This window comes from Nanorana parkeri, unplaced genomic scaffold (genome assembly GCF_000935625.1).
Source record: "Nanorana parkeri isolate BGI_ZX_2015 unplaced genomic scaffold, ASM93562v1 scaffold363, whole genome shotgun sequence".
NCBI classification, from domain to species: Eukaryota; Metazoa; Chordata; class Amphibia; order Anura; family Dicroglossidae; genus Nanorana; species Nanorana parkeri.
The window spans coordinates 164543-185617 of record NW_017306631.1 but is presented as its reverse complement, the minus strand read 5'-3'; the positions used below and the strand labels follow the sequence as shown (position 1 = coordinate 185617).

At 44.4% G+C, this 21075-nt stretch overlaps 1 protein-coding gene across 1 annotated transcript in view; it reads left to right on the top strand.

Annotated features, from left to right (window-relative positions):
• ATRN (attractin) overlaps positions 1-21075 on the top strand; it is a 164788-nt gene that overhangs the window by 11285 nt on the left and 132428 nt on the right. Inside the window, 1 exon segment of the mRNA XM_018558854.1 lies at positions 6334-6447. Within this exon segment, the coding sequence (XP_018414356.1) occupies positions 6334-6447 (114 nt within the window).

Genomic DNA, 21075 nt, shown 5'->3' with positions numbered 1-21075 from the left:
ATATATACACATACATTCTTGCCAGAAGTCGTGTGTGTGTGTTACAAGTTGTATATTGCCAGGCCACATGATTCATTAATCATGACCATGAATAACTTACACTGCTGTACCAGAGCATGAATGAGAAGTGTGTTGACCCTTCCAGTAGCATTGATTAGCTTTGAGGCCATTAAGAGCTCTGGCTGCATTAATGACATTATGTTAATGAACAGAATCAGGGAAGTTATGTTGGGGACCTTTCGTACTAGCGGCCCTATATATTGCATAGGTCGGGTTTTTTCTGTCCAGGGAAAAGAGTTGGTTAGCAATGCAAAGAGAGAGAGAGAGATATGCAGTTAAAGCTGAACTCCGGCCTTCCCTTTAGGCTTGCACTGTTGTACCGTCTCCTCTCCTGGACTGAAATGGCTTCCTCTGATTTCACTGCACACTGTGAGCTTCTCACAATGTGCATTAGAAATAATATCGTTTAGATAGAACCTGCCTCATTTTCTGGCAGGAGGACATACAGCATCATCTAGCGCAGGGGTAGCCAAACTCCGGCACTCCAGCTGTGGTGAAACTACAAATCCCATGATCAGGGCTTGAAACATTTTAGGGCGTCTCACCAGTCTGTCAAAAATTTCACCAGTCAGCATGGCCGTACTATAGCCTTAAAATTTGTTAACATTTTTTTAACTACTTGCTGATCGGGGGTGTTAAACCCCCTTCCTGGCCAGGCCATTTTTCAGTATTCAGCGCTGCGGTACTTTGACATTTATTCCGTCATGCAACGCTGAACTGAAATGAATTTTATACCATTTTTTGGGGACAGATAGAGCTTTCTTTTGGTGGTATTTAATCACCACTGCCGGTTTTATTTTTTACTATATAATGAAAAAAGTACCGAAAAATGTGAAAAAAAACATATAAGGGGAATTTATCAAAACTGGAGCACACAAAATCTGGAGCCGTTTGTCCATGCCAACCAATCAGCTTCTCTCTGTGATTGAGGGCTTACATGCAACGGATTGTTTGGAGATTATATTGTGTGTGCTTGCGCAAAAAGTATGTTTCCTTTTAAACATATGCACAAATATTTTTATTACATTTGAAGTTCAAAGACCACTAATGTAAGCACACATAACTGGTTTAAGATAAAGATATTAGTGGTAGAGTATCAAAGAAGGCAATGAGTGAGCTTTTACAGAACTTTGACAATTTCTCTTTTATGAAGTGAAGACGCTCGTATCTTTTATATTCAAATGAGTACAATGTAATGGAGAGTCATAGAGGGGTTCAAAACCTCCCTACCAAACATAGATAGGTGAGGAGTAGATTGGGAAAGTGAACTAAGCTAATCAAAAGAGATTAAAATCGGGGACAGAAAATCCCTTTGACGTGAAGGAGATCTGATAGAACGAGAGGAAAAGAAATGAGAAGAGAGAAAGAAAGGAAATAAAGAGGGAGGAGATCTTTCAGATGGCAGCATTGGATTGAATGCACAGGTTCCATATTGGTGTAGATTTGGTTTGCATGTTGTTCAGTATTCTAGTTAGCTTATCAATGATCATGAGTAGGGATGTCCCGATACCACTTTTTCAAGACCAAGTACAAGTACTTCCCCTCATGTACTCGCCGATACCAATTACCGATACTTTTTCTTAAAGGGCCAGGCGACATTTAAAAAAAAAACAGTACAGACTAATGATTTTAGGCCAATTTCTTTGATTATGAAGAACTTTAATTGAACACTGTTTTAGAACATTAAAACATTTTTATTTGCTTTCACACAGCTGTAGTGAAACTACAAATCCGATCATGCATCTGCCTCCGGGATCATTTAACTTATTCATGTTAGCAGGGCAGAATTGTAATTCTATTACTGCAGTGTACTGGAAGTGTGTGCTATGGATCATTTAACCTGGTACACACCTCCAGTACACTGCAGTAATCGATTTACTATTCTCCCCTGCTAACATGAATAGGTTAAATTATCCATAGTACAAACTATATACAGCACGCACTTCCAGTACACTGGAGCAATAGATTTACAATTCTCCCCTGCTAACATGAATAGGTTAATTCATGATCCATAGTACATAATAGTACATAATATGTAGTGGTATTATGGATCATTTAACCTATTCATGTTAGCAGTGGAGAATTGTAACTCCATTGCTGGAGTGTAGTGGAGGTGTGTGCTGTATATATGTACTACATATACAGTACACACTTCCAGTACACTGTAGCAATAGATTTACAGCCAGCCCCTTCCCAGCTTCCCTCACTCACATTTTCACTCCGATCCCGTTGCCTCACGTGGCGCCTCTCGTAGTCGGCGCTGGGCAGGATCGCTGCATCGCGTCTCGGTGCTCAGCTTGTGGGAGGTGCTCCAGGTGGGGTCCTGATTTAGCCGCCCAGCACACTGCCCAGAGGACCCCAACACACGCGGTACCTCTGGGCAGCATCAAGCTACCAAAAAAAAAAATTATAGCCCAAGTATCGGCGCTATGTATTGGGGCATTTTCATAAGTACTTGTCAAATTGCCCTGTATGCTAGTATCGGTATCGGGACATCCCTAATCATGATCCAATTGAGTTATTTCTTAACCAGCTCTAGAGGGACATTTCTTACAACATGGCACAATTGCTATTCTGGCAGCCACAAAAGATAGAAAATAAAGTCGGGTATACATGGTACAAATGTCGGGTGAATCCTGCTGAACCGGACAAAATTCTCAGTTGGTGCCACTGATGGTACCCTTCTGACCGGCATCCCTTGATCAGCAGACAGAAGGAGCAGGTTGGGGGCTCCATTCATATATTCTAACAGTAGCTGGCAGCTAATCGACATCATGCTTCTGGGTCCTTCAAATCAGTTAAGCCGTATACACGGTGCGAATTGCGGCCGGATCATCAGAAACTGGCTGAAATTTGCACCGTGGGTGCCACTGTTGGCACCCTTTCACCCGGCATCCCCCGATCAGCCGATCGAAGGAGCCGGTTGGAAAGTTCACGGCTGAACGGGCCGATCAGCCAATCGGCTTCTAGCTCAGACAGCGTCCGGAGGATTCGTCCATCAACGCTCGTAAGATTTGATGGAGGAATCTGTTCTATTTCTTTCTTTTGCTCTGCCCGCAGGTTGAACGAAAAAATAGACACGTGTATGCCCAGCTTTTAGTTTACAAGCCCGGATTAGTATAGCTCCTGCTGTACTTCCCGTAGACCAGAGTGCTGCGGTCATGTCTCCCCCTTGAAATACGTGTCCCCAGGCCTTGTGAATAAAGAGAAGGGGGCGAGACTTAATTACAGTGGTGGAGTCTATGAGACCTGCAGTGCTTGTGTCCAGAGCAGCCAGGAAGTACAATGGGCACATTTCTAATATGTCTGGTAATAGGTGTTTAAGTATCTGCATGTGTACCAACTGTGTGTAGATGCATGGATACATGTGCGTGTGTGTACATGGTCTTTTTAAAACTTTTTTTTCTACTTTTATTTAGCTTTATAACTACTATAAGAGGGGCATTGGTGCCTCTTAATATATGTGCCTGAAGTTCAGCTAACAGTAGCTAAACAAGGATGACAATGAAAGTCCTAAAAGCAAGTCGGCAGATTTCATATTTCCCTTCTGATAGCATGACTTGAATAGAATGAGCTTGTCAAGTGACAGGTTCACCTCTCTGGCATCAAACAAACCCTCAGCCGTCTCTTGGTTGCACAGTGCACAGCCGGCATTGCTGCAGGATCCAGTAGCTGTGTGTACATAGCAGGAACATTACATGTGTCACAGCAGATTAAATGTTTTCTGTGCCATCCTTGGCTCTTAGGACACAGTGTCTCGTCACACTCCATTTACTGCTTACAGCTTGTTGGCCAGCGCTAATTTCACTGCAGCAGACGCATCACACGGGGACATGGATCACTTTCCCTCCTTCACCTTTAGACTTTGAGCAGCAGTTTATTTGTTGTGTAACAGGTGGAGTGTTGTTGAATAACAAGCTGATTGTGCTTAACGACATGTTTGTTCATCACGGTCTAATGATGGTTGTAATTCCATTATTGAAAATGCATCAAAATAAACCTTAAAGTGACACTAAACTCAGGAGGTAAATCTTAAAAATACATTCAAGTACCTTAAAGTGACATTAAACCCTCAGATTTTTTAACATAAACCAATACTGTAATGTGTGCCTTACTGTAATCCATGGTAGTTTCCCTTCTCTTTGCTGCTCTTCCTTTTAAATCCGTATCTCTTCTCATGCTGGGGAGAACTTCCCTTTGCAGCTGAGTGCCTCTTCCTGTAGTGCTGGCTCAGGTTTCAAACCCACACAGAGACACCATGTAGCCATTCCAGAGACAAGGCAGTCTGCTGCAAAACAGAAGTTCTGCCCAGCATGAGAAGAGATACAGATTTAAAAGGAAGAGCAGCAAAGAGAAGGGAAACAGCCATGGATTACAGTAAGGCGCACATTACAGTATTTTATGTTAAAAAATCTGAAGGTTTAATGTCACTTTAACTATTAATACAACTGTATCTTATTTGTGTATCACTCGCAGAGTGGATTTGATTTAAATCAACTCGATTTTAAATTATAATTATTAAAGGACTAAAGGGCAACTGTCATCTCTGTCCCGCAGCGGCTCCTCCTCTGACCCGCTGTTGACTCACCGACGGTCCCATTCACTTTAATGGGACGGCTGGTGATGCGGCAGTGACACAAGGTGAGGGACGTGGCGGCCAGCAGGTGAGTGGATTTGCAAAACAATGGGATAAAGGAATATTCCTGAACTTTGTTTTATGATTTATCTCATGGTTACTTACAGTAAAATTGTGTGAATGCATCAGCGCAGTGCATGTTATCTCCGCTTGCAGAGCTCGGATTCATTGAATGAGTTTACCAAAAATGTAGATATTGCAGAATATACAGCCTCATGCTAAATAACTAAGCTCCATTTCATGCTGAATAAACTAAATTATTAATGTATCTCAAATCATCTCTGAATTGGTGCCGACACTGTCCTTCCTTCTGGAGGGGGGCTACTTTTGTTCCCCATGGTCCCTGTGTGTGTTGTAAAGTCATCACTGATCCAAGCTCACTCCCTGATAGACTACAATCTCATGTTTAGTTTACTAATTTGTATAGAGACGACTTTACAACACACACAGGGACCATGGGGAACACAAGTAGCCATCCTCCAGAAGGAAGGACAGTGTCGGCACCAATTCAGAGATGATTTGAGGATCTACAGCCGAGTGATACACAAATAACATAAATCTTAATAGTTGAGGCACTGGAATGTTATTTTTAAGATTCAACTCCTGAGTTTGGTGTCACTTTAAATAGGAAGTTCACTTTTTTTGACCATGTTTCATGTCAGGCCCATTATTTGTGTAACATGAAACATGGTCACATCCCCAGCACTTTGCCTCCCCATGTACCTGAATCTCGGAGCCCACACAGCCACGTGATCCATTGACCAGATCTGTGAATACAGAGACTATTATTTCTGTCTGCCATTGTGGTAGAGCGACTTGTGGTCATCAATGAAGTACAAGTATGGTGACTATTAATCCATACTTCCTCCCATCCCTTTACTGAAAGTCAGAGCTTTGCACCCATGATCTGCTAATAGCAGTTGCCCTTTGTGCAAGCTGAAATGCAAAAAAAAGTAATCATTGCATATTTGTTTTCTTTTCATAATGTGTGTGCATATATATGTACTGTGATTATATACTGTAATATACAGTGCTATAATGTTATTTATATATGTGTAATGTAAATGTGTAAGCCGTATTAGTCCAGTAGAGATGTATAAAACACAAAACGGAGTATTGTAGTATGCGATGATACCTTTCTTATTGGACTAACAAAATATATGAAAGACAAGCTTTCGAGAGTGAACCTCAATTCTTCAGGTCAGAAGCAATACTGATCAACATGACAACGTTTACCACTTAAGAAGAGAGGTTAACTCTCGAAAGCTTTTGTTAGTCTAATAAGAAAGGTATCATCGCATACTACAATACTCCGTTTTGTATGTGTATATATATATATATATATACATCTGAAGTAGGCTTTTTATGATGGACTACTTTATTAAACATTCACATGATTTTTCTTTGACCCAAACCTTTAGGGCAGCTCTCTTTCCTGGGAGTAGTCTTCATCTCTTCACTGCACATTATAAGCTAGATGGTCATAGATTCCCCCTGGGGGAACATTGGCTGTGCTGTATAATGTAGACACATATCTGGAGTGGTACAGGGCAGTAGTGTCATTCATTTTTAATGGCGTCTGAATTACTCATTGTGAGTACTGGAAAAGTTGATGCAGTTTTTGTTTCTATCTGCAGCCCCAACACAGTGCTTCGTCTCCGCTTCAACCACTTTGCTACGGAGTGCAGCTGGGATCATCTTTACGTGTACGATGGCGACTCCATCTACGCTCCTCTGGTCGCTGCTTTCAGGTAACCTTTGAATTCTTCTTCAGTTGTGTTGTTTCTTTCAGCTTTGGTTCTTCCAGCTTAGTTACAGGTGTATAAAGCCAACCTTTGATCACTGGTATGTGTGATAGTTCCTGGGATAAATATTGAATATTGGCATGCACACAGGCGATAAGCTATCTATGAACATTAGATCATCATTCCCTTCAGCAGGATCAGGCAAGAGTTTCATATGTATGGACATTAGCAGACCTCGCCAACTAACAGAGGATGTGATGACTGGACTGGTAATAAAACCTTCTGCAGTCACTGTTATCCCTCCAAGTTTATCACTTGACCTGTCTGCCCATGTTTCGTCATTTAAATGCACACTCAGCTTCTGAATGTCTATGTTTAGGAGGAAATGGTTACAAATGATTACTGCACCATATAAATATTCATGTCTAGATCCTGTGTACACTTAAAACAGTGGCATGACCCAAGATTAATCATTTTACGCCCTAATAGGATTGTGCTATGCCTTGTAAAACACTGCAACCTACCCTTGCACAAGCTAAAAGATAGATAATGATGTACTCAAGCTGACAGATATTGACACTAGAGTTAATTCTGTGGTAGGATAATGGAGGACCCTAACAGTCCAGATTCCCTCCTGTTGTTTTCTACAGGCACAGGGCTCTTTGCCTATAGACTTAAAGCCCAACTAACCCCCTTTTAGCAGGATTTTATGCTTTTTCTTTCTTTCTTGCCCTTTTTTGATGTCTTCAGGCCTGTCATTTAATGTGCACGGTCCTTTCTGGTATTTTTCTAGTAGTGGGCAGTCATCTATGATGTAGTGAATGGTGGTGACGTGTTGACGTCAGTGCCACTTGCTACATTAATGCACTGTTTGTGCATGGCACTGCGGTCATTTCTTCTTAAAGGGATGGCTTAATGACATTCTGTGCTAACAGTATAGCCTCCAGGCTGACTATCATCTTTATTGAACCCAGAAGAGGTGGACATCTTGTGATGGACAAGAGGGACACTCCTGGGGGACATAAAGACTTGTTCTTTTTAAAGAGAACTATGGGGTAAGTGTTTTTCCCTATAGTTCTCTTTAGGGTCACGGGAGGACATAAACTAGCGTCCTCCCGTGACCCAAAGCTCAGAATATAGCTCGCTATTGCCCGCCATATACTGAGAGCGCCGCAGCCGGGACGTATCCCGACAACGCTGTCAAGATCCACCCAGCTGCGTGAGCGACAGCGGGCACTGCCTATCTGGAGGCAGAGCCAGCTGTGCCCGCCCCCTCCCCTGTTCGTTCCTCCACTCAGCGCTGGAGGATCGGAGAGGGGAGGGGGGGCGGGGGAGAAGGTGACTGACGGTCACCATTCTCTGCAGGGAGATGATCGGAAAGTGAGCGGATCGGCGGCATGTTTCTGCTCACTTCTCGATGGACAGAGCTGACCTGTGACCCGTTCTTAGTCACAGGTTGGCTCTAACTATGAGGATAAGTGGAAATCACTCACCTTATAGTTCTCCTTTAAGCCCAAAGTTGGGCTTCAGTATTCCCTTTAGAAGCACCCTAAAGGTGCCCATACCCTATTCCAATTTTGGCCCGTTATTGAGTGCGTGCTGCTGTCGGCACTCTTTCGATTGGCATCCCTCGATCAGATGAGCCGGTTGCAAAATCTTCGATCGATCAGCGCAAGCAGCCAATGAGCTGCCCACTTTGGTTGGGTATTATGACAGGGGCCGGCGGGTCCTGTCAGAATACAATTTAGCCGGTGGGATTCCTCAATCGACACGCTGTTGGTGATGATAGAGGAAACCAGTCTATTTTTTTCGCTCAGCCCGCGGTTTGAAGAAACAAAATCGGTGTATGGCCAGCTTAAGATAGCTTTGGGCTTATTTGATTCACCATGCTTGCAGCATTGTGCTTTACTCTTCAAGGTAATATGAGCTTTGTTTCAGGTAACTTAAATGGGGTCATGGAGGACAGCCCATGAAAACTGGCACTTTTTCTCAAAGCAATTTTGTTGTGAAAGGGTCTCATTAAACACACTGGGGGGAATTTATCATAGCAATTGCCAGTGTTTGAACTTGCACAGAATATATTTGACGCACTTTGCTCCAGATTTATGTCGTTAGTGTAATGTTCTTCATAAATGAGGTTAAATAGACTCCAGGAAAGAAGACTTGTAACTCTGGGCAAAAAAACTGTCGCATCTTGAAGAATTGGCCATGGGGACTTCTTAAAGGAGGACTATGAGGTGAGTGATTTTCACTCACCTCATAGTTCTAGCCGACCTGTGACAATGAGACTGTCACAGGTCGGCTCAGTAGATCGGGAGGTGAGCGAACACATACCGGCGTTCGCTCACCTCTCGATCCTGTCACGGCTCTCTGCCGTGACAGGGGAGGGGCTGGATTCCCCCCTCCCCGCTCCGATCCGCCAGCGCTGACTGGCAGATCGGACGGGGGAGGGGGCGGGTACAGCTGGCTCTGCCTTTAGATAGGCAGAGCCAGCTGTCAGTCACGCAGCTGGGCGGATCCTCGCACAATTGTCGGGATCCGCTTCAGCGTCTCGGTATACCGCGAGCAGCTGCTCGCGGTATACTGCGGCGTCTCGGTATACAGCGAGCTGTATACTGAGCCTAGGGTGACGTGAGGACGCTAGTTTGTGTCCTCCCGTTACCATAAGGAGAACTATGGGGAAAAGACTTAACCCCATAGTTCTCCTTTTTAAGCTGCAATTGTTTTGTTAGGTGATGCTCCAGTTTCAGATAGGCGCAACACAGGTGCAATTGGAAAAGTAGTGCAATCTCTGGTCAAAGCAGGCGCACATGTTAAAGGACAGATTTGCTCATACATTTTTTTATCTAAGAGGCTAAAACTGTTGCAGTTGCTTTGATAAATTCCCCCCACTTATATTTTCATCTGTCCATGTATTTCATCTTTATTGCAAAATGCAGGAAATGTAAGGAAACGCGCCATGTTTCCAAAGTCATAAAGGCGCTGTGGGTAGTCTTTTCATATAAGAGTCCTTTCATATAACACTTGAGACCGCATAGTCTCTGGCTCTTCTTTCTGGGACTTTTACTTTTATATCCATTTCCAAACACAAGACTGGAGAGAAGAGTAGTAAAGACATCATACTGATATGGCTGAGATGAGACATATTGAATGAAAGACTCCAAGAACTTAGGAGCATTTTATGAAGCAGTCACGGTGCGCTCCTAAACCGATTCCTAGTTCAATGAAAACAAAATAATACAAAGTGGCAGATTCTGAAGAGTTCATTGAGCACAATATGCAGTCATTGTTTTTTTTTTTTCCTTCATCATAACTATTAAATCCTCTGTAAACTTCAGGTTGTAGGTTGTCAGGTCGCTGCATCTCACAGCCCAAAAAATGTCAAGATCTGATCATGAACGTGTGTGTCTGCTAATGTGTATTCTGATGGAAATTCTCCTTTACTATTCAACTTGAGATTGATCGAGTTCATTATTGACTCCCGACCTTTTTCTGAAGAATAGAACCCTTTCCTGCAATTTGTTCTTTCTTGTAATTAGGAGGTTATTGAGATTGCCATCAGTTTATTCCAGGCAGGTTATTGTATGTTTCTTTGTCACTTTTATTGATTAACCTCCAGTTTAATTTTAGATACACAGTGACACTTCTGACCTGGCACATTTGATATTTCATGATCTTGTAATGTGCATTTGATTTTTATTTAACTCCTTGATACTCAACATCAAATTAGCAAATGCTCTAGTTAACAGCTGCGGCATGATTAAATTTTTAACCAGACATCGCCTGAAGGTGTATTGTCCTTACTAAAGCTGGCCATGCACATTAAGCTGGCCATAGACCTTACAACCCCCCTGAGGGGCGGGCTTCCGATGACTGCAATGCTGAACGGGCAGTGCGCACTTGCGCACACCGGCCCTTTCATCATTTGTCTTACGAGCATGCCACAAACCCGCCGACAATCGCACGATTCTCGGCTGGTTTTCGAACATGCTTGTAAGACAAAAGTCGTGCGACCTTACAGTAGCAGAGGTCACACGCCTTCCATACACCTTGCGATTATCTTACGATAATCGCAAGGTATATGGGCACCTTTACAATTATCTGCAGATTTTATGTGGTCAGATGGAAAAAGTGCAACAGATTGGCACAGGTGGAGTGCGATTGCCCGCACCGGAACACGTGGCACATCAATGCTTGTATTCCGGTGCGGACAGAAAAAATAGTGCAGGTAGCATTTTTTCAGACCGGAATGTAGGCACTAATGTGGGCGATCGCACTGCAGCCGGAGGGCGTGGCTGTGCTGCCACTGACTTTAATGCACCGCCACACCCCCTTCTACCCCAAAACAAAGTAAGCGGCCGGAATTATATCCAGCGTATTCCAAAACCAATCGGGCCAGAACGCACTGGGGTTGGTGTGAACTAGCCCTTAGGCTGGGTTCACACCTAGGGGTATTGAATATGCGCGTTTGTCGCGCGTTTTTACTGCGATCCGCATAGAAAACAATGGGATTTTCAAGTTTGTACGTTTTGTAGAGCGTTCATAGAGCTTTGAACGCGCGACAAAACGTAAAGGTGTGAACAGGGTTACTGTAATTCAACAGGGCTCCAATCTTGGCACATGCCCAGCAATAAATAAATTTAAGGCAGGTATGCCTGGAGATAACTGAAGGCACCGAATAGGGCCGGAATGCACTGGGGCTGGTGTACACTAGCCCTAAGGGTAAGAGTACATTTTACAGAGGGGCCTTGATGAGGCAGTATGGCTTCAATGTGTATTTGCAAATGTATGCGATGTAAACCTCTGGTGGCTGTTTTTTTTATTTTCTAATGATAAGGCTGCAAATACACGTTTGCAGATAAGTCAGATAAGGCTGACTCACTATAAGCACGCTGCTACCAGTAGTTCTAAAGCGAACTGAAAACGTAAGAGTTTTAAAAGACTTTTTTGTTGTGTTTATTGGTTTATTGTTGTCCGGGTAGAAATATGAATAGTGAACAAATCACAATAAAACAAAAGTAACACAACAAGACAATCATCAGCCAGCCATCCTGGCCTCTAAAATGTAATCTGTTATGTTCTGTACCAGATGAGTGACAATTACCATTATTACACATTTCCAGGATTTGCCATTACAGACCCTTCATACAATTTTCTCCGAGAGGCTCTTCATCAAGAGAAAAATAGATTTCTTTTTAGCAGCTTCAACTTGTTCAGAGAGGAAGGGTTTTCATTGTCATTGCTTTAAAAGGAGACACGTAGGACAAAGTGCACAGGGATATCACCATAAAAGAGAAAGGATTTCATGGTACAATAAAAGAATAAAAGCATTATTAAAAACATTGACATAAGCACAGCTTGAAACTGTAGCAAAGGCCTGTGTATCCGCTCTGCACTATGCTTTGGCCCTGAAAAGAAACGCTCATGTTAAGTGTGGACATTAGAAACATGGCCACACAGCTGATTGGGCGACGTCACTACTGACATGTTTCTAGGGGAGATACCTCTTTGTCGGAACATATGCTTTAAAGAGGGTTCCTCTTTTGAAATGTGGTGACATAAAATGGCCATGACATTTCCCCAAGCTTGAAGACCATTTAAAATGACACTAAACTCGGGGGTTAAATCTTAAAATGACATTCAAGTACCTCAACTCTTATTGTCAATGTATCTTATTTGTGTATCACTCGGGTGTAGATCCTCCAATCATCTCTGAATTGGTGCTGACACTGTCCTTCCTTCTGGAGGGGGGGCTACCTATGTTCCCCATGTGTGTTGTAAAGTAGTCACCACTCCCAGCTCGCTCCTGTGATGGACTACAATCTCCATACAAATTGATAAGGTAAACATGAGATTGTAGTCCATCACAGGAAAGAGCTTGGAGCGTTGACTACTTTACAACACACATGGGGAACAAAAGTAGTCATCCTCCAGAAGGAAGGACAGTGTCCTCTTTGCTCAGCTGGGAACAGATTTGAGCGGACTCGGGTGTGGTGACATGCTGAGTAGTAACGAGTTGGAAATGAGAAAGGTATCATAAAGTACAGCAGAGGTAGACAGAGTATGGGAACAGCGTGCTTGCACTTAGCAGGCCGTCAACACTTTCCTTATCTTTTGAAAGGGTGTATGCAGATTACCTGTTCATACATAGAGGGTGTGAGGCTAGAAGTGATTTGTATCTGGAGGGAGAGTACACTTCTCCCTTCCAAGAACATATCTTGTAGTGTTTACATTTCTGAGACTTTTTAGGAGCTTGGCTTGTTTAGTGCCTATTTACAGTGGACGGCTTCCAACTGCAGCAAATTCACTTGCAGTTAACATAGAGTCCCACTGCGGGATTCTGCGACTTCTTGTCTGCAATTTAATACACTTTGGATTAATATATTCAAACTCTGTTTAATCTTTTTAAGAGCATTTGGAGGCTCCTGTTATCTAGGAAACTGTGCAGGTTTGTTAGGCCCCTTTCAGACGAGCAGTCCAATCGGGTCCACCGGTCAGTTTTTTAGCCAGACCCAACCAGACGCTCTATGCAAGTCTACGGGCAGCTGGGTTTAAACGGACGAGCGTCCATTTATGTGCGGTTAGCCCCAGCTCTGGCTCTCTTGATCCGTTTCGATGGACCGGATTGTGCCGGGCCATAGGTAATCTGATGTAAACAGACACATGTCCAGTTACATCATTTTCCTCATAGACCAACATGGGGTCCGGCACTTTCAGTTGTTTCCTCCATCGCAAGATTGAGGGGAAAAAACTGTACGGACACGGTTGTCACTGCGGTGATATCAGCTCCGTAGCGCTCTGATCAGGAGAGGACCTGTTGACATATCCTCTCCTGATCGGCCCATGTGAAAGCTTTAAGGTCACACAGTAGCTCAGTTTACCCATTTCTGAATGTCATGGAATTTGTTGGAGCCATCACCCTTGTGCTTGTCTTTCTGTGTTGGGCTTGGTTCACACCTAGGCGTTTTTGAGCAGCAGGAAAAGTATTTTTAAACGCCCAACACAGGAAATCCCATGTAAAACCTGAAACGCAAAAAAAAGTACATGAGTTTCTTTTTGCAGTTTCAAGCTAATTTTTACCCCATAGACTTCAATACAAACGCCAGGCAACGTGCGCCAGAAGCATGTTGCACATTTCTGTGCTCGTCTTTGCGGGTGTGTACCTCTGTTGGTCCATTGATCGCAATGTTTCTTAAGCTGCCAGTCAAAACGCGCATCTTCATGTGCACATGTTTTCACGTGCATAAACGTGCAAATAACCGCACACTGAACCCGTGTGTACAAACGTGCAAAGACAATGCCGCCTAGGTGCGAACCAGGCCTAAGGACCCGCTAGAGCAGATTCTTCTAACTTCCTATCTTGGTAAGGATGTCACTGGGACAGGAAGGGGAAGGAAGGCTGCTGTGTGAATGTTGAAAACGGCTATGGATAGATATTGGAGGTTTTGGGTTTTCCTACATCCATATCGAGGTGACAAAAGGATAATTATTATTTATTATTATACAGGATTGATATAGCGCCAACAGTTTGCACAGCGCTTTACAATATAAGGAAGCCATTACAATCACAATACAATTCAAGACAAAATGGTAAGGCGGGCCCTGCCCCTGAGGGCTTACAGTCTGAAAGATGTGGTAGAAATATAATGTATTTTATTATACCTGGGCTTATTACAGTGAACCACTAGAAAGAGATGCAAGACTACTCCACTGGTACCCTGGATATTCTTCTGCTTCCCAAGGAGAGCAGATATTTGATGTAGCATTAATTTGCACAACATGACAGTCAGGGAACAAGTGTTTTCAAAAAGGTCAACAATATCAACTTATATATGTTGTAGATTATGATTGAAGTACATATATTAGGTGTATATTTAGCGTGTATGCTTATGTATTGCAGGAAATCTTTTAGTTGATGTAATTTAACATACCTATGCTAACTATGTTTTTATTATGTAAGCTTATTGACCAGTTGACCATCCTGTTTTCAGGGTGTCGATTGTACACAAAGGAACAGCTGTAGGGAATTTCGTCAAAACCTGTTTAGTTAACATCAAAGGGGTAATTAGACCAGCCAATCAGAAATCCTTTCAGTGTTAGTGAATGGCACTAAACTGTATATGTAGTCAGAGCTGACAGTGGCTAGAAAAATTTTTCAGAGTCATGAATAGAGGCACAGAGGTGCATATATAGATTGGCTTGCCTGTGATTGGCGCTGTCAGCTTCCTGGCGGGCTCGGCACGTGGAGCTGCGAACACGCCCGAGGCCATAACTACCGATGACTATAAAAGGGTTATCGGACTCATCCATTAGTCATGTAGGGTGTTCTGCTAAAGAAACACATCCTACAAATGTAATAGGAAAGCATCACTGCCATTGCACACACATAATTGTCAGAAATGATCTAACTAAGCTGGCTGGTAATCTGTTTGGAAGGAGATTGTTGAGAACAGCCCTACTGATGGTATTATAGTTTCCCTGAATGTGTGAACAGTAGTATAGGTGGCTTTAAAGCGGACCTTTACCCATATCTTTAAACAAACACACTATGAGTAACGTTTAGTAATGACAATCTACAAACACCTACTTCTAGATCATTGCCGGCTTTTTATTCCTTGCATACCTTGCTTCTCTTTTTCCCAGTCATCTTCCAGGACAGCCATCGAGATATAGGCTCCGCCTGCCTGCAACAGGAAACACATCAACCACATTAAATAAATAGACTCCTCCTTCCATCCCAAGTCAGTTTTTTTGTGTTTCTGTCGGCTACACAGGGACATCGTAATGTTTGCTATTTTAAGGGCTCATGTTTGTTGCCTTAGGGCTGAGCCTTACCCTGCTATGCATTGGGACCGACTCCAGGGTTACCTGCTGCGGTGCATACAGGGATTCCCTATCGGACCCCCACCTGATTCTTGGCCAAGGTTCCCTTCCGTCACTCAGGGAAGGCAACCATCCTCCTGCACGTGAGTAGGCTGGAGTGGTGATGACCTGGAGTGTGCGGAGCCCCTGTTGTGGACATCAGTCTGGCAACAACAGGGGCAGCATGGAGGTACGGGGAGGCTGAGGAGCCCAGGGTCCCCAGATGCCTCGGCAGCATATCGGGCACTTACCGGTCGGTAGGGGGAGCGGTGGCAGTCGGCGGCAGCGTGGGGGTGTTGGTCCTCGCGTGGAGCGCTGCATCGTTTCTTGGGCTCATGCTGGTATTCCCTGCTTGGGGGATGAAGGCCGTGGATGTGGCGGGTGACGTCACTAGGGTGCGCCGGGGCCACGCGTCGTGCGCACCGCGTCGTCGGTGACGCGCTTCCGGTGCGCCACTTCCGGTTTCGTCCTCAGCCTCGCGCCGGAGACATAAGGAGCTGAGAGCTCCCAGATAGACAGCAGACGCCACTCGGTCACGACTAACTGGGCACAGTTCCGCTCAGCAGCTGTACACCATAACCGACCTAGACCACATACGGCCGGTGGGGACGTCAGGAGTCGGCCTCTGCTAGAGAACGGGAGTGGCAGGGAATTGATGTTCGAATGTGCGTCTTGGAGTACCTCCAAGTCACAAAACCTTGGCGGCAGTCGTCCCGCCTCTTTGTTACGTTTGGGGGCCCCACTAGGGGGAACAGGGCCACTAAAAGCACGATTGCCAGGTGGATTAAAATGGCCATAACGGACACCTACAAGGCACAGGGCTTGGTCCTGCCAGGTGCACTCACGGCACACTCGACTCGAGCATGGGCTACGTCCTGGGCAGAGCGAGCAGGGGCTACTCCAGAACAGATCTGCAGAGCAGCCACGTGGTCCAGCTTCCAGACATTCGTCAGGCACTACAGGCTGGACCTTATGACTCAACAAGACCAGGCATTTGGCAGGAAAGTCCCACCCTAGGAGGTAAGATTTGTCCTCACTGATCCTCTCGATGGCTGTCCTGGAAGATGACTGGGGAAAACATGAGTTGATTACCTGATAACTCTGTTTCCAGGAATCTTCCAGGACAGCCAGTTCCCGCCCTTGGTGTGTATCCAGGTGGCATCCGAGGTTGGATGAAGGAGGGGATACTTTTGTGCATGGGGTAGCCTTCGGTCCTAGAGGTTACTGACTTGGGATGGAAGGAGGAGTCTATTTATTTAATGTGGTTGATGTGTTTCCTGTTGCAGGCAGGCGGAGCCTATATCTCGATGGCTGTCCTGGAAGATTCCTGGAAACAGAGTTATCAGGTAATCAACTCATGTTTTTTCCCCCAGTCTTATGACAGCAGCCATTTTTTTGCTATGAGCAGGTTACTAGATCTCCCTTTACTTCCTGGAACCCTGGCACATGTGACTAGGACATGTGACCATGCACATCATCTCGGGATAGGAAAATGCCTAATGAGATTACAATGGAGATTACCCAGCAATGCTCTGCTGATGTAACCTTCCCAGGATGCAATGCTTTTGCACATTACTTCATTTGTGCCAAAGTGGACCAGGAAGTAGATAAACTTTTACTTGTAAGTAAATGAAAAACAAGTTTGTTTAACTAATGAATGTAAGATGCTTTTAAAAAAGCATGCAGAGTGTATGTATGCTGATGTGATTTTTAGTGAAAGGGGTTAATACCTAAATGTAAATGGGCCCTTAAGGCCCCGTTCACACCGTTTCCACGCGATATCGCTCCATGTAGCTTGTCCGATGCATTTCAATGGAGCTGTTCACATCTCACAGCTCAATGTCGCCTGTAGCTTGTCGCTCGTACATGACCCTTTTTTGCGCGGATGTCGCACGATTCCGCTCCAACAGACTCTATAGTGTCGCGCAAAATCGCACATTAAAGGCGATATTGCGCAACTTCGCTCTACAGAAGGACACTGCAAAATGGAAGGAAAGAATGATGTCACATCAAGATCGCTGTTGAATTATTACAGCCCAATGTAGCAGCAACGAAGTCCCGTCCAAAAAAACGCGCTATGTAGCGCGCTAAAATGTGCACTGTCGCTCAATATCGCGCAATGTAGCTCAAAGCCACTCAGCGCAGAAAAACTTGCAATATCCATGTCGCTCAGTGTAAATGCGGGGTTATAGTGAACATTGAAAAAGTTTCAAGTACACAGCTAGTAAATAAGTGACGCTGCCAGAAGTGTAAATAGAACATTGTGGGGGCGGTTGCAGATAAGTCTCAATATTTCCAGGGAAGTCCGGGTAAAAGCCTTCTGAGTATCAGACAGTACATGCTGTTTATAAAATATGTTTCACAAGAAATAACTTTAGTGGTATTATTGTTATGAGTTACTTATTCATTAACTTCTTTATATAGCACAATGTATCCTTACAACTCTGTACTGAACTAGTCCTTGCCTCAGGGAAATCCAGTGCCCATTGAGGCCGGCTCATTGGTTGGACGTTGTTGTCTCGCAGCAGTCTGAGTTGTGTGTTTTTGTTTTGTTATGCGAGCATCCATGGTCCAGATATGCTTATATTGTATTACTATTACACTCTTCTCCCTGGCTACTCGCTTAGAAGTCCAGACAGTCATCTTTGGCATGCTCAGTTGCTCCAATTAAGCTGCCAGCATGTCTATGAAGTGTGGGAGGAGACGGGAGTACCTGAAGGAGACCCATGCAAGCACAGGTAGAACATGCAAACTCCATGCAGATGGTTACCTGGTCAGGATTCAGTCCAAGCACCTCAGTGCTGCAAGGCAGACATGCTAACTACTAAGGCCCCAATTCACACCTGAGTATTTGGTAACTTGAATGCCTAAGTGCTACAGTGCTCAACAGGAGGAAATCCCATTGATTTCACTGCCCCCGTTCACATGTGAGCGTTCTGTTGGTAGCAAAACGCCTGTAGCGCAGAAAAGTACCTGAGCTTCTTTTCGGGCAGAGTCACACGTTTTGGCCAAACAGACATCAATGTGAACTCCTGAAAGAGATGCACTTATGTATTTTCTTGACTGCTAACTTCTTTTTAGCATGTACATGTGTGTGTGTGTAATATATATATCTAGATATATATATATATGTGGACGGGAAGTACCTTACCACTTCAAAAATCTCTACGTTCTGGTGTCAACAGCTGCTTCATGTTTAAACATTAACATTCAGATGTTAAGGAAATCATTGCAGCTTGGTTTCTGCTTCCATGGTTGCAAATTGATGCAAACATATTGCAAATTCCCCTGATAAAAAAGTCACTGAATAAGCATCTCATTTGCTGTACCTGCAGACCCGGGCGCTGTGCCCAGTACCTGTGCAGTGGGTTTTCTGCTATTGCGGTGTTGCTTTCCTTCTGTTTGTAGAATTGGCCGTCCTGAGCCTCATAACTGAGGTCTCTGCCAGTGGGAAAGGGAAGCAGTAGAGGTGAATTCTCGATTGGGATGATAGACCTGTGAACAATACTGATGAAGCAAAGCATAAAAAGCAGCAAAAACATCTCATTCGGAAAAGAAACACAATTAATAAAACGCTTTTGCATTGAAAGAAAAAAAAGAACTTTAGGAATTTAATAATGTGTACCCTTGCAATGGGGCTAACACCCCCCCACCCCCGGCAATGCAAGGGTTAAGTACTTGTTTTGTCTAGGGGCCAGAATAAAGCTGTATTGCTCACCTGATCCTCTGTCCCTCCGAGGTGCTAGGCCGGTCTGCACAGCCTCATCTTACCTAAGCCCCGGTTGGTCTAATTGACATGCATTAGGCATGGTTCACACCTTGGTGTTTTACAGCGCGTTCCTGCGCGCTGTAAAACGCTCAACATGTGAAAACCAATGATTGCCTATGGGCATGGTTCCCAACTAGGCGTTTTACAGCGCGTAGGATCGCGCGGCAAAACGCCCTACGCCCAAAGAAGTACAGGAGCTTCTTTGCGGCGTATTTGCCGCGCGTATCCATTAGGATACAGCCGGATAGCCCTCGGATACGCGCGTTTGTCAACCACAAATCGCAAACGTGCATATCCGGTATGCCTAGGTGTGAACCCAGCCTTAGATGTGAGGACCCTGAGGAACATTCTATAGCTGGAGCGCAGGAAGGGAGGAGAGGTCAACACTGACCACAGCAGGACTGAGGGCCAGGTGAGTAATACAGCTTTATTTTAGCCCCCCTAGACAAGACGAGCACCTAACCCTTGCAGTGCTGGGGTAGCTCCACTACAAGGGTACATTTTTTTAATTCCCGCAGTATGACTTCAGAGAACCACCCCATCTCCTCATTTCTATACCCCTCCTTGTTTACATGCTCGGCCCCCTTCTCCAGTATTGAGAATAAACATTACTACTGAGAATGTGAACAAGTAGATGAGAAGGGGAGGTGTTCTGTAGCCCAGAGCAGTCAGGCAGGGATGGCAACACTGCTTGCTCACAACAAGAACTTAGAAGCTCACTAGACCTTTTGCGGGGTGGACAGATATTTTTCTGTATCTGCAGCGTCTTTAAAGAGAAAAAGCATCGGAAAGTAGCATGTCTGGCAGAGATGTACTGAATGTTTGTTTTTTCTCAAGCATGAACATTAAAGGTGATTTTCTTTATTGCTCGGATGCCCGAGACATACTCCTATTAATATTACTAAAGAGAATTACGTTAGTATGAAGCTGAATACAATCTTTACTCCTGGGATGTGTTTATTTCAGATAGTGAAGGGGCTAGGTGGTTGGAAATCCCACGTTTTCAGGTCTGTAGGTTTGTAGAATCAGTTTGGATCTGGATCGTAGATTCAATTCCCACAAGGGACCATCTGCGTGGAGTTTGTGTTTTGCGTCTGCATGTGTATGGTGGGTTTTCTTCCATAAAAAAAATAAAATTTAAACTAAAGCAAATGTTTGGGGTGAAATTTAAAACCTTGCTCAGAGTTTATGGCTCCATCAAGGCTCCATGGGGGCTTGTCTGGGCTCTCCTGTGCAGTGTTGGCGTTGTCCTGAAACTTCAGCAGATTTGATTCATGTGTTCCGGACTTGTCCAGCAATCATGGATTACTGGAGGATCATTGTTCAATTTTTTGCTGGATTTGACCTCCTTTTCTATCCAGCCTGCTCCTCAGCTTTGCCTACTGGCACTCATGGAACATCTAACCCCCGGCAGAAGCTGCTTGTATATTGTTTGGGGGTTGTTCTTTTTTATGTCTGAAAAGATACTCTCCTACACTGGATAAAGAGGACTCTGCCTAATGCGGATACGTGGAAAAGGCTCATCTACTCCATGCTGTGTTTCTATAAGGCTACATATTCTAGTAGAGGCTGGCCATTAAAGTTTGACGTAGTCTGGGCTCTGTGGATTGATGCCTGCGACACGTTGGTGACTTTTTAAGATGCCGGTACTTTCTTAACGCATGTGCTATTTTGAGTTGTGTTGTTTAGGATGTACTATGTTTAACGTAGTACTAAAGGCTTTTTTGTTTTTTTATCTTCATGCCTTCTCTGCAATAGGGTAAAAAATGCCCCGCTACCTTTCCATTCCCCCCACCCCCAAACACTTACCTATACTGCACATCCCCTGCCGCCGGCTCCCAGGCTATCTCTGATGTAGTTCCAGGTTGGGAGCAGGGATCCCGAGGCCACTGAAGACAGAACAGCGATAGGCTGCTGCACCTGTCTAGATACTGAGAGGCGGAAGGAGGCTGGAAAAGGGGCGTGGCTTGCTGTGTGTGTGTGTGTGTGTGTGTGTGTGTGTG